Here is a 14,542-nt window from a genome sequence, read left to right as displayed (position 1 = left end):
GATCGGTGCTCCACGGTCCGGAGCGAGAGGGAAGATGGCGGCGATGCTGGGTCAAAGGGGCAAGGAGGAGGCATGAGAGCGAGTTGTCAGCTCGGGGAGGAGGAGGCAAGGTGAACAGTGGAGAGATCCAGCTGGGGGAGGCGCGACCTCCACCCTCCGGAGTGGACGGAGGAGGAAAATGTGGTGAGGGTGCGAGACGAGAGAAATTTTGGTTGTAGTTACAGTGAAGTTGAAGGGCAAGCTTTGCCGAAGGGGTGGGAAGCCGATCTGGAGGGGCTTTTTGCTTCTCAGTGCATTTTTTAAGATGGTTCTATTAAGCTAAGCACACATATTATTTCTTTGTTTAGGTTTGTGCTTCTAGGGGCCTAAAAGTTCCACAAGCCAAAGCTCAAACCCAAACAAACATGGCTTATTTGTCATCCATTATTTAGGCAGAGCAATATGACAAGAGAATGCTAGGCTATATCCTTGTGGTAGGGACTTGTTGGTGTGTCTATTTCATTTTTCCTCTACCATTTTGCCTTGGTACACTCACGTCGCGTTCTTGTACGCACTCCTGTAGTGCCTCTTGTATCCCCTGCACTTTCTCTGGCACTATCAATGAAAAGATATGCAAGCCTTCTGCGTATTCGCAAAAAAGAAGAATCTGCTGTCCATCATTTACCAAGCAATTCGATTTGATATACAATTACAAAACCACCTTTGAGACAATAACAAGTGAAGGAGCTTCAATTTCGTTAAGAAATCATTCCATTCCACGAAGATTTTCTCTCTCTCTCTCTCTCTCTCTCTCTCTCTCTAATTGCTACTCTGGTATACCCTTTATTGTGGCACCTTTATGAACAGAGGGGACATTATTGTGTACCAAGAACATATCCCCCTTCAATGAGTTTTCAGATCTTCCTACATTTTAAACAGGTAAACGCCACATAAATGACTGTATGCCAAGCAAAGTTTACACCAACCGTAAGCTAACCAGGCTAGTAGAAGAGGATCGACGATTACTGTGAGGGTGCAACTCCATACTTGCTATGGGAATTCAGTAGCAGATGGTAGACTGGGTCCTGGTATGACACTTGTAGAAGTTGAACCACAATGTACCCACAAGTCGTGATGCTACAACAAAGAAAAAAGTGGATAAGAGTAAATAAGCTCCATACACAAATAAATACTCGATGCTGCATATTAACATTAACAAGTACTCCCTCCGTCCCAAAATTCTTGTCTTAGATTTGTCTTGATACGGATGTATCTAGTACTAAGAAGTGACTTGATACATCCATATTTAGACAAATTTAAGACAAGAATTTTGGGACGGAGGGAGTATATATTACAGCTTTACATAACTAGAGCTGTACAACATAGTACTACCTTTGTTCACTAACGTAAGATGTTTTGGCAGCTCAAATTGAACTGCCAATTAGTGAACAGAGGTAGTAATTCAGAAAGCAGCTCACACATATCAACCAAAAATAATCCTGGAGGGGACTACTAGAGAGAACATTGAATAATATTCCCTATATATATAGTATTAGAACGTGTGCATCTTGCACCTAGCATGAAAAACATAAAAGCTAGAACTCATACTAAATTACGACAAACATCTGATGGTAATAATTCATCAGCATGGACAAAAGATCCATTGTTAGTTAGTACTCCCAGTGATTATTGTATTTGATATGTATAGCCGTACTACTAATTACACCTTATGTTGATACAAGTAATGCGGTTATACTGATGTTGTATGAACCACAAGGAGATTCCAAACGTACTGTAGTGATACGCTAAGACACTGTATGTTGAAAGCCCCCAAAAAGAATTATGTACCTTCCAAAGCATGTCAACAAGCATATCCAAATGACTGCTGAGATCCAAGTCGACTCCCTGTGAACAACCCATACCTGTTGACATGTCATCAAAGATTAACCACTTGACCTTGTGTTGCACATCAGGGAGTAAAATACAAGAGTATACACTCCCAACCAAGAAATAATTTTGTCAGCTAGAACTACAGAAGTTACTGAACAAAACAAATATAACCACCATCAAGGTAATTACAAAATACTGACATTGCGAATTTTCAAAGAGGAGATAAGAAAGTTGGACGTAAACTGCAATCAGTGTATGCAGAAAATATTATAGATTAAATTTAGTGGAATATGATTTGACAACAAAATACAACTACTCTTTTTTTTACCATTGACATGAACTAAATACCATCGCATGATCAGGATTTAGAACCAAGTTTAATGGGCAACCCAAATAACAACAGAACCAATACTAGTAGTTTTAATAGGGAAAACATTATTTCATCCGCTGCACAAGCTGAAATATGAATGACAGTGCATTTATGAAGACATGAAGCTATGTATGCTTTGGCGAAACTGCCACAAACAGCAATTTTGAGAAAGAAAAGACTAAAAAAAGTACACTTTCTTTGATACACCTTAACACCAAACAGTGACTATCTATTCAAGTCAACAGACTATATGAGCGCATCCATGTTGAAACAACACATGGTTATTTCTACCATTTGGTGTTTGGGATGAAGCTGCCACACCACCCAAACGGGCAAGTGATGGATCATCATCTTTACAGAGTAGCACTGTGTGGGACTAAGTATCTTAGCCCTGTCCATACCACTTTAGCAGTGTCAGCTAGCAGTAGGCGCTATATTACCATTGCTGCTTATATGTTCACCCTGCTGATAAGGTTCAAACAGGAATTTAGTATGTTCCATTCTTATTTTCATTTTTGACAGAATACGGGTGCCATTTTGACAGGTATGTCACAGAATGTGTAGTTTGGAAACTTCCCTTAGAAATGTACTTTTGTGAGTCAGGTTAAGGTATGTATAACTCCATGAAATAAACTCTAATTGCTTTGAACAACCACTAAGATTTGAAGATTTCTCACCGATATTGCAAAGACATTTATATAGAAGTCAATTAAGGTTGCAGCCATCCACCTGTGCACAAGAAAATTGTGAAGTTCAGTTTTCCAATTGTTAACATCAGTAAAATTAGGTAATCCAACCAAAAGTACCCAAAAAATCAGAGTTTGCATAGTGAATGAGAAAATATATCTAGTTAGGAGTACCTAAATTTTTAAATCAATGGAAAATATTCACAAATGTAAGTACCATTACAATATTTACTTGGGTCATGCCTCTAATGATTCTCTTTCTTTTGTGGATGGACTCCTAGTCTTGTCCACAACTATGGTGAGTGCCAGGTAGTACTGTGTTACAACTTACTGAGTAATACAGCTAGGTACTCATGGACGTGAGCATTAAAATTAACTCCTAACTGCAACTTCAGCATAGATGTGCTTCTAGCACGATTCCTATATCTCATGCTTACTTTATGTTTTGAAACTATCTAGGGCTTTTGTCTATTCTAAGGTTCTGTAGTCTAGTATCTGATTGCTACCTTCAGTCTTTTATCTGCTACATCTAACTGGACACACAATACATCAAAACACAGTTCTAAGAAACTGACGGATGCGAATTATGAATATATTCACTTACGGTGTCAACAAATCCTTCCTGAAAGGCAGTCCATCTGTAATGACAGTATACGTGACAAGTGCAGCCATGAGTATGCCCAAAATGCTGAAAATAGTTCTCCCGATGACGACAAAAGAACACTTCCTTTCGGGTATATTATCTTGCCTGAAAAAAGAGATGCCTAATCCGTTTAAGTTTGAGATAAGCGTCAGCACGAAATAGAAGAGCTAAAATTTGTTTCTTTTCATTTCAACTTGACGTGCCATAGTGCAGTCATCTTCATTCCTCCTTATTCATGCAGTGAAAAGTACTGACCAACTGTGGCACACTAGAATTTTGCAGGCATTGCACCAACAAGGTGACTCCAGATGCTCATTTTGTTCAGATAACACAAAACTAGTCATTTAATGTGGAAATGATGTCTTCTTGAAATAATTTATTAATATTCCTTTATTTGCATGGACAAGGAACTAGAAGTTCAGAATAAGTACAAGAGCTCAGAAACTATCATCACAGTGTACAATAATGGCATAAGAATTGTCTAATGCAAGCAAAATAAACAGAATAAGTATCAATAATCCATGATGCAAAGGAATACCGTCAAAGCTAAAATTGAATTTTCGATATAATGTTAACGACTGTTGATTAATGCAGTTCTTTTCATAGTTGCAGTTATTAAATCCTCTATTATGATATCAAAAAAATAGTTGATCCAAATGAATCCGTATCATGCATATAATGGAAAAGAATTCGATTATATACCTGAGCAACAAAAGATCAAGCGGATTTTGGGAAAGCCCTGAAGATGTTATCTCAAATAACTTGCTAACAATATAAGCACATGTAGTGGCACTGAAAAAGTAAAAGAAAAAATAACGTCACATTAAGTGGAATAGAACACCTCCAGTCAAACAGAACTGTGAAACAAGCCATGATAAATCCAGAGGATAATAGATTATTTGCAGAAAAGAATACCTGCCGAAACAAACCAACAGTACTACCCAGAAGATAGAACTAATCCAATTTCCTTCCTTGTAGACGACCCAAGTCTGAAAGATCATAAATGAAAGAAACAGTTCAATCTCTAGCAGAAGTTGGAAACAGAGTGTTTATGTCCACATTCTGTAGACCGATAGCAAAACTAAGCCAACATTCAGTGCTCAATCCCTGCAGAACCAAGCATCCTTTCACACAACGCTAGGAAAGCGTCTCGATGCATTGATTGGATATGTTAGCAACGCCTCAAGTTTACATATATAAAATGTGGACTCCGTAAATTCGCTGTTTCGCGTAAAAAAAATCTCTGTGAATCAAGCAGAATAGCTAGTTTGAATGAAACAGAAAAAATACTGGCTTTGACAATTTACTATTTCGTGCACAAGCAGGAATTGATGCAAAAATGTCATGCAAACATGGTTATAGAAGAGTATCTCCTCGCTTTTTTTAACAATATGCCTCCTAGCTTGGTTAGGGAGTTGGCAAGTTAGTTAGCTGGACTGCACATCTCATCTTGAAGCTGCAATTATTGTTAGCTTTATTAATTGGATATGTTATGCATTAATTACTTCAATTGTTTAGGTACTCTCATATAAAGGCTGTTATGTATATCAGCAAAAAGAAACATTAAATTCATTGACATTCCAATCTCTAGTTTCTCTTCTCTCCAAAGCTAGCCGCACAAAAATGTTGTCTTCTTGGTGATATATATGCCATAAGGATCTAAGGATCAATACAAATCTGTGCAATCTCCAAACAATGTGTCAACGATAACATTAGTTAACATAGAGTGATGCAGGGTGGGGGGGGGGGGGGGGGTAGTCTGTACTGCTATTTATTTTCATCCCTGAGTACAACCCATGACCCATGTATAATCATCGATGTTTGAGCCAAAGAAAAGGCAATGCAGTTACAGATATAGCACCACATTTGAGAATTTACAGAATATATTTTCAGGCAGATGCGAAGGAAAACACAGTGAATCAGTAGAAGGAAATTATTGAAAATTGCAAGTTTGACACGAGGAATCCTATCAATGACATGATATATTTTTCCCGATAGTTCTATTTATTGAATAAAAAGGGTAGCTATATAGTAGTCTACCCTTGGAAAATGTGTGTCACCTGTTATAATATCAAATATTCTAAACATCACATGCATTCTGTAAATAGCATTTGGACAAACTAATTGCTTAGCGACGAGGAAATAGAAATACACAGAGATAGAGGATTTACCGAAATCGCTGCTATATTTACATAAAAATCAACCAGTGTTGTCATCATCCACCTGCACACAGGAAGAATTACTATTTTTCAAGTGAAAGTCATTTGGAAACATATAAGATTGGACAACAACTGTTATCTGCGTACTCTGATGCAATGCATAATTCACTGGTTAAAAAAGTATCAGTTCTCTCAAGAACACACTGCCTACAAAACTATTCAACATTTGCACCTAAAGAGTAGCATTTCTCAGGAGCTACCTAAGTCTGCAGCAATGCAAACCAAGCCTGAGGTTAAAAAAGCTATCGGTTCTCTGAAAAACACACTGCCTAAACATTATTCAACACTGTATTTTAAGAGTAGCATTTCTCAGAAGATTCAACACTGTATTTTAAGAGTAGCATTTCTCAGAAGCTACCTAAACCTGCAGCAATGTTGACCAAGTCGAGTCTCCGTGTCATACTCATACCACCTTACTAATTCAACACACACAACTAAATCCAGATATAAGCAGCATCTTAAAGCTAAATGCTTGCAAAGATACATAAGGTTTATGCCTTTCCTGTGTATAAGATTTACACAGACGGATGGTAACTGAATTAACATATAACTATGCGAGTGCTACAAATGGTGCTAATTAATCACAGCTAACCACCTAGTAAGGCAAGTTACGCTGTACTAGAATCAACGATGCTCAACAGGGAATTTCAACATACAGGTCGTACTCACACCAAAAAAAAAAAAGTGTAGCGGCTTCCTACCGATCCACAAGGGAGCACACCGGAACGAGACGTTCTTCAAAATTCACCGCAGCAATCAGCATATAATTAATAATCCTTCCTCTTCAACGGCGAAAAGAAAGAACAGTTACTCACGGTGTCAGCAGCTCGGCGCGGAACGGCGAGCCGTCGGTGATGCAGGTGTACACCAGGGTGCCCACCATGAGGCAGCCGAGCGCGGCGAACACCGCCCTGTACACGACCAGGGCACCTGCCGCCGCCATGGCCGCGCGCTACGAGCTTTACTGCGAGGCGAAGGGGGCGCGGAGTTTGGTGGAAGGGCTGTGCCGAAGACGGACAAGTAGGAGGAGGAATTGCGTATCGTCCAGGTGGGTACTGTGGACGGGATGCTAACACGTCGGTGAGGCGGAAGCGGTGGCGGAGGCGGGGCCACGTCGACGTAGGGCGCGCACGCCGCCGCCGTTTGCGACTTGGTAGGGCGAGGAGCGGAGGAGGTCGCGTATGGAGACTAGTTCGTGAATAGGGGAAGGGGGAGCAGCGGAGGTTGCCACCGGATTCCGGCGCTGGTCGGCGAAGAAATCGAGAGGTTGCCATCAGGAATTTCCGATTCTCCTTTTTTATTTCTTCTCTTTAGCGGCTTTCTTTTCGTTTTTCATTTGTTTTTGCTATTTTTATTTTCTTCTAAAATTGTACACAGTTTTTAAATAAATTTCATAACTATCAAGAAATAAGTTTTAAAATGTTCACGTTTTATAAAAATTCTTCAAGTCTTTAAATAATATTCATAATTTTGTAAAAACATAATGTCTTATAAACTGTTACCAGATGGTTTAGTTTTTTTCTAAATGTTCACTTTTCAAAAAAAATAATTTTCATTTTCTGGAAGAAATGGAATAAAAGCAGACTAAAAATAATAATACAGAAAAGGCAAAAGAAAAGTCCAAGGAAACACTAACTACCGCATTGAGCGCTAAATTAGTCGGTCCACCCGATCGCCTTGTGCGAAATGTGGACATCTTGATGCAAAAAGCGTCACATATGAGCTTCTCGGTGGATCCTACTGCATGCATAACGCGTCAAATACAACACAAACAAGCACCTCCTAGTACGCTCCCACCGCTATAAATTCATGAATATTTTTGAATCCATGAATGTTGTTTAAAATCTACAAATATTTTCTAAATTCACAACAAAACTGAATTCGCAATTATTTCAAAAATTCACGTTTTTCTAGTTCTCACACAGTTTTCAAAAGTACGAACATTTTTTGAATCCGCACAATTTTCAAATTTTCATTTTTTAAATGGGAAACAATTTTTCATTGTTTTGAATTTGTTAAGATTTTCTTAATAAAAAATAATTTATTGAATCATCAGAAGAAATTCCTAAACTTTTATGAATTTGTGAACATTTTATTAATTTGCAAATATTTTTGGACTCACGAACATTTTTACAAACTCGCAAATTTTTTTAAAGCTCGGAAACATCTGTTCAGGATTTATATACATTATTTGAAGTGTCACAGTAGGAGAACGGGGCGTTGACCCGTTGGCTGGGCAGGTAGGTTAGCTGCCAACCCGCCCGTGCTCGAGCCTCGGCTCTAGCGCGCGGTGCTCGCGGAGTTTTCTTCTATTAAAAAGCCAACAAGGGTTAGCCATGGGTTGGTCTCATTTTTTTTCGAGTGTCGCAGCAGCATGCTCCATCCAGCGATCGGACCAAAAGAAACAAGCAAACCGGTCATGAATTGTAGAAAATGTTTGAGAATTTAAAAATGTTCATGGATTGGTAAATAAATTTGCAAATTTATATAAATGCTCTTAACTGTAAAAGTAAAAAAAATAATAAACAATGTTCTTAATTCCAAAAAAGTCAAAAATGTAAAACATGTTCATGAATTTTAACAAACTTGAGGAGCTTTTATAAAATTATCAGAATTTTAATATATTCACCAATTTTAGAATCATCATGAATTTTACAAACAATTCATGATTTTAAAACTCATGGAATTTAAAGTGACGGAAGCAAAAAATGAATTAAAATTGAAAAGAATAAAATAAGAGGTTATAAACATGAATAAATGAAATGAAAAAAAACACCTAAATAAAACCAAGCCGGACAAAAACCATGAAAAAGAAAATTGTCATAAAACACCAACAACCAAAAGAAAGCTCAACAGTTGAGAAAAAAGCGTGCCTAAATGAGTCCGGCCGACTATCGTTCATCGGTGTGTGTTTTCTACCATTTTGCTTGTGTAGGCCGGGTCTCCAAACGGGTGTCACTCGCACAATGTGTGATTATTTAGCACATCATAAGGCCCATAAGAAATTGGGTGGAACTATCGAAAGGGGAATCATATTGCCGAATCCTATCTGGCACTTATAGTGTCAAATAAGAACAATCGGAACCGGGTGCATCCCACCCGTTTTTATGCCGGATATTCTCTAGTTTTTGTTTGGTTTTTGTCGGTTTTTCTTCTTCTTCTTTTTTTTTTCCTTTTTACATTTTTCCACTTTATTTTTTCCACATTTCCTTAGTCTTTCTGTTTTTATTCAATTTAAATTTCCTATTTTTAATTTCCCACAAATTTAAAATTCACGAAAAAAAATTAAATTCACATTGTTTAGATATCATGAAAACACTCAAATTCGTGATTTTTTTTCAACTTGATGAACATTTCATAAAAAATTGCAAACAATTTTTCATATCAGTGAACTTCTTTAATTTACGGATATTTTCAAATTCAAGAAATTATTTATAAATTGTCATTTTTTAATTCATTCACTTTTTTGAACATTTTTTTATATTCACGATCTATTTTCAAATTTTTAACTTTTAGTCAAATTCATAGAACTTATTCAAAATCTCATTTTTTTTTCAAAAGTCGCCAATCTTTTTGAGGGGCTCAAAAGTCACCAGGCAAACAAAGGGGGGGGGGGGGGGGGGGGTGCAACCGAGTTTGCGGGCAGCTTGCGTTGTTGGGCCGGTCCACGAGTAGCTAGCATGACAACATGGAACGATGTTGTGTCAATGCACTGACTATATATATGAATACTTTTGAATTTGCAAACGGAGTCCGGTGCATTAGTAGTACCAATTGTCCCGGTGCATCAGATACGCTCTCTGCAACACTTTACACAGGGCATTGACGGGTCAGTCCCATTAGCGGTTCTGTTTATTCTTCCTTGGTTTTTCTTGTTTGGGTTGGTTTTTCTCTGTTTTAGCTCTACCATTTTGTTTTTTCTTTAATTTCTCTCTTTTTATTTTTATTTTTTATAGTTTTTATTTTTTTATAAAATGGATATAATTTTGTTATGATCGCACAAATACTTTTGTTAAAATACATGAACTTTTTTGAGCGTTTTTAAAATACGTGAACAATATTTAGAATTATACAATCAATTTTAAATTACATGATTTTTGTAAATATATGAACCCATTATAAAATTACAAGAATATAAATAATGCCAACGAACAATTTTTAAATTTACATGGATAATTTTGAAACGTGCGACCACTTTTTAAAATTACATAAACATTATTGAAGTATGCTACCATTTTAAATTACATGAGCATTTCTTTACTAAAGAGAGTGTGGTATTTAAATTACGCAAACATTTTGCTTCTCAAGTATCGATACTATTGACTTGTCAACATCCATATTTTTTCTTGAGAGCATCTATCCCCAAGGAGAAATCCTATTTCTAATTAAGTCGATGATGAACGTTGATAGTTGAATATCCGTTTCACGGTCTACAAATTGTCAACATAAAAACAACAACTCGCTCCTTCCCATGATATAAGATGTTATTACATCCAATATACTCATGTATTGAATGTAATAACATATTTTATTATGGACAGAGGGAGTACTTTGTAGGCTCGTATTTACTTTTTTCTAGGTACCTACCGTGCTTCCTGAAAGGGGTGCACATGACTAGTGACGCAAAATCCATTATCCTCTGTACTTCTGAAGCTCTTCTAAAATACAGGGTCGTCTCACAGTGTTGATAATCTAGAGAAAAGAAGGCCGCTATAGACATTCCGAACCGAAGAGTGCTGCGTCATGGCCAACCTTGTAGCCAGAGGAGAACCAGGTGGTGACTGGACTGGAGTCGTCTCGTCCGAGAAGATAAGGAGGCGTTTCTTGCCGGATGGCCTGACGACAACTTTTTTTTTGACAAATGCCTGACGACACCTTTTTTTTAGGGCTTCCTGACGACAAATTTTTTTTTGAGCATCAGCACAGACACAAGCGCTCATATACACGCGCATACATTCTTCTTCAGGTCAGACGGCCCGGCCCGGCATACGCGTGTCCACATTCGGCCCGTTTTATGTGCTCGCGCAAGCATTTCTGGAGTGCCGATTGCTCTGCTTGTCCTTGTATCGACCCATCTGAACATACTATTCTCCCCTAAAAAAAGTTCTAACCATACTATGCCGTCAAAGAACTAAAAATCTGAACATACTGTCTCTCTCTAAAAAAATACACTCTGAACATACTGAACTCAGCATTGCAGTTCTTTTTCTTTTTTCACTAATACAAATGCAACGGCGCTGCTTTCATCATATCAAGAAGACATAAAAAAGCTTGTACGGAACTTAAACAGAACCTAATTTTAGACTGCATGGTCTGAATGTTGCAAGACTGTAAGAGCTCATGTATGGAGCCAGCCAGCAGCTCTACAGAGGCATAAAAGCTTAGCTGCGACGATACTCCGAACCTGATAAGGAAAGACCAACTAGTCAGCATTGCATGATCTAAAGGAACAACAAAGGCAGCATTGCGTTGCACTTATCCAATAGGTCCAATTATCTTCAGATAAAGTCCGAGCAGTGCATACAAGGCAGTGATTATTTGTTACACTCAACAAGCTCGGCAACGAAAGGTGCCAACTACTGTACAAGCTTTGCAGAAAAGAGAGCGTCTTTGATGGCACCACCGAATTTCTTACTGGTTAAGACTCGACGATCAGATCCTTGCTGCTTAAGATTCTCTGCTCTGTTAATGGTGCACATCTATCTTATCTCTGTGAACTGCTCAAGAGAGAGACAGCTCGCGGAATCAGAAGAGGCCATACATGAAAGGCATCAAATTTCCCCGGAATTAAGTTTTCGGCTTTGTCGCGATACGCCCCGTAAAGTGTGCTATCTGGCTCCACTAAGGGACAACGTAAGCTTGTTCATTAGTCTCAAGTCAACCGCTTGAGCTGTTGCCAGATGCTCTAATCAGTGTGCTTTGTTTCCTTGCGTTGCCCTCCATGATGCAGATCCGGACTAGGTTACTGGTTCATGTGCTGGCTGCCGTTGGCTCACGCAACCTAAGCTTTTCTTTAGCTGGACTGAACCTGACCGACCATTCATAAACAAAGTTGGGTGCAGTGCAGATAGTATCATCAGTTCGTGATTAGATCGAAACATACGGCTAACATGAAATATCCATCATGGATCTCGACAAGTCATCTGACCATAACTGCACCAGTATTCTACACAACCTCTCCTTATTTTTACTTGGGGCAGCCTGAAAGCAACATTTTGGTCAACTTCTTAGTTTCTTCAGTTAACTTAACCCGATCGCAACCATTAACTAGCTTGTATGAGAGCTGGCACGGCATCTGCACTAGTTTTTCTTTCCCGGAACCGATGATCCGATCGGTGTCACATAGCTTTCAGGAAAGAAACTGGGGTGCAAATACGCGACTTACCGCGTAAAAAACTTGTGCCTTAACAAGCTCTCCTAAGCCAATAGGACGAAAAGCAATGCTTCTCCAGCCTTCTAATGCTCAAGAAAGCAATTCCCAGGGACATCTTGTTGTGTGTGCATTGGATGCCACTAACAATCATAGCATAGGCTGGCTGCCTCTCCCAAGGCCAGCCTTTATGTTTGTTTATCCCAAAGGGGGCGCCGGCATTGCCCTTTAGATGCAAGACAAAACCTAGCACTAGTTCCTCCCGGCTCTGTCCTACTAGCAGATTAGGAAGTAGCAGCAGCATCATTGTGGCTGGGCGGCCACCTGCAATCAATCAGCCGGGGTAGAAGAAAAAGACCAGAAAACAGTTGAAAGGACAGGAGATCTTTCTTAGGCTCGGTTGCTTACAGCTATAAAACCTCTCTGCTGCAAAGACGGAGATTTTGTGTTCTGCGAGGAATATTGCATGGCAGTTTCCTTTAAAAGGGTGGCGGGAAAAGTGGAGCCATGGGTGGAAGGCAAAATATTCACCATATATTCTCGTAGATCATGGCAGCACGACACTGAGAGGGATGATGAAATTCACAGTTTCACACATAGTTACAGAACACCGAATGCACATCACGTAAGATTCTTTCGTCATCTCCCGGCGAAATGAAAACCGTCTGCTATCGGATCGCATGCATGATCATATTGTTTTTCCCTAGGCGTGAACTTAGATTTCTAAGCGCATTTATAAAGTGAACTCATTATAGAAAATCCCTCAGAATAATTATAGTTCGATGAGCCGAAAAAATATCTCAAAAAATATCAGAAGTTAGAAGGGACCTCCGAAAGCTGATTCCATACAGCTCTGGGCTCACCTGTCATTTTTTTTGTTTGAAATCGTAATACCGTAGAACAGTTGGTCTACAGTAATTTTCTCGTTAATTATAAATAAGTACAATATTTACAAAAACCAGAAATAAAATACACTCATATCAGAACTATCCAATACCTGCTCTAGGGATCATGAGTGATTGATCTGAAACTCCTTGATGCCTGCATCATAGATGTGCACCAATCCATTCCTTCACAATGCTCAAATACTTTTCTTTGATTCTGCGCTGCAGTAATATAAGATCTTTGAGAGCTCTCCTGTCAGTTCATGTTCACACAATATATAAAGAGATACTCCCTCTGTATACAAATGTAGGGCGTTTTTTGCAGTTTAAATTAAATGCAAAAACGTCTTACATTTGTGTACAAGGGGAGTCTTTTTCTAGTAAACTTTGTTACTAAGAATTTTCAATTTTGTATCCAACTATTGTGTGTGAAATAGGTGATTTGGATAAGAGAGTTATCTTAAGACTTCTTGAACCAAGGCGGAGTCGTGATTCAAACTCATAAGAATTTTGCTTCTGTAACAGAAAAAAATTATGGAGCAATTAGCCTAATCATCTCCTAATCCTAAATCTTCAATTTGTTTCTATCCATTCCGTTCAAACGCACCGACCAAATGGAATCTAATTAACATCTTCACTAAATCCTTTAGTGCTGATGTGAACTCTCTTCTTGTTCAGTTAAACCATCTATTTTTTGCCATTACATTAGAATTCACACATGCACCGATGTACGAGCCCAGTTATGAATTTGATCAGTCTTACATCGATTTGACAACAAAGCTGGTTGCGAGGGATAATCTGGTATAGCCCCAGTTTTCAATTAATAAAGGCGAGTTTAAGTCTTCATGATTATGTATTTATTATTTGCACCAAAAGTCATAAACTTTGCTAAGAAGATGTGCCGAAGAACACCACATGACACGATAATTTAACAAGCTAAACTAATCAGTAATTGAATAATCATCGGTAACTCCATGGACGGAGCTAGTTAAATACATGGGTGTACAGATGTACACCAATTATTATTGGAACAAGAGCTTAAAACTAATAGCTCATCTTTAATAAATTAGTAGAGAACACTAAGTTTTAATCTATGTACATCTAATTGAATTTTTTTGCCTCCACCAAACGGGTAACTTTGTTTTGTTAATTTTACAAAATTGTGGGGACATGTAAAATTGTATTTAACATTAAACTCCCGATGATAAGGCTCCCCTAAAAAAAGGTTGTAAGTGATAAGGTTGATTATTTGCACTATCACCACCAAGACAAATTAATTCTAGCAAAGCATCAAGAATATGGTCATGAACATGATAGGCAGAAAGGAAGCGGCCTACCAGGAGAGGACTCCAGATGGTCAATCCAATTATCTACCCCTAGCCAGTAGCCAGTATTTCTATATGTGAACTGGTAATCTCTAAAAGGGCATGTGGGAATAGAACCGTATGCAACTATTCGCTCCATTTACAGGCTTCCCCCCAAAAGTGGGATATTGCAAGAT

The 14,542-nt window shown here is 38.4% G+C and overlaps 1 protein-coding gene across 4 annotated transcripts; it reads right to left on the bottom strand.

The window, feature by feature from the left end:
• Positions 1-628: 628 nt before the first annotated feature.
• Positions 629-7,033, bottom strand: LOC125520432 (uncharacterized). Of its 4 annotated transcripts, none has more exons than XM_048685350.2 (9): positions 6,603-7,033; positions 5,740-5,791; positions 4,484-4,557; positions 4,271-4,360; positions 3,530-3,673; positions 2,917-2,968; positions 1,828-1,901; positions 1,027-1,116; positions 629-903 (listed from the first exon to the last, which is right to left on the bottom strand). In XM_048685350.2, exons 1-9 carry the CDS (start codon positions 6,728-6,730, stop codon positions 894-896), a joined length of 714 nt encoding a protein of 237 aa, XP_048541307.2. In that variant the 5' UTR covers positions 6,731-7,033; the 3' UTR covers positions 629-893. The 4 variants fall into 4 exon arrangements, with proteins under 4 accessions (XP_048541307.2, XP_048541305.2, XP_048541304.2 ...); XM_048685348.2 differs by having other exon boundaries at positions 977-1,116; positions 6,603-7,032; XM_048685347.2 differs by having other exon boundaries at positions 1,006-1,116; positions 6,603-7,032.
• Between the last annotated feature and the right edge of the window lie 7,509 nt (positions 7,034-14,542).

Source organism: Triticum urartu, chromosome 7A, assembly GCF_056163025.1.
Source record: "Triticum urartu cultivar PI428250 chromosome 7A, HENAU_Tu73, whole genome shotgun sequence".
NCBI classification, from domain to species: Eukaryota; Viridiplantae; Streptophyta; class Magnoliopsida; order Poales; family Poaceae; genus Triticum; species Triticum urartu.
Note: the sequence above shows the minus strand (reverse complement) of the source record. Positions and strands in the feature narration are given on the sequence as shown.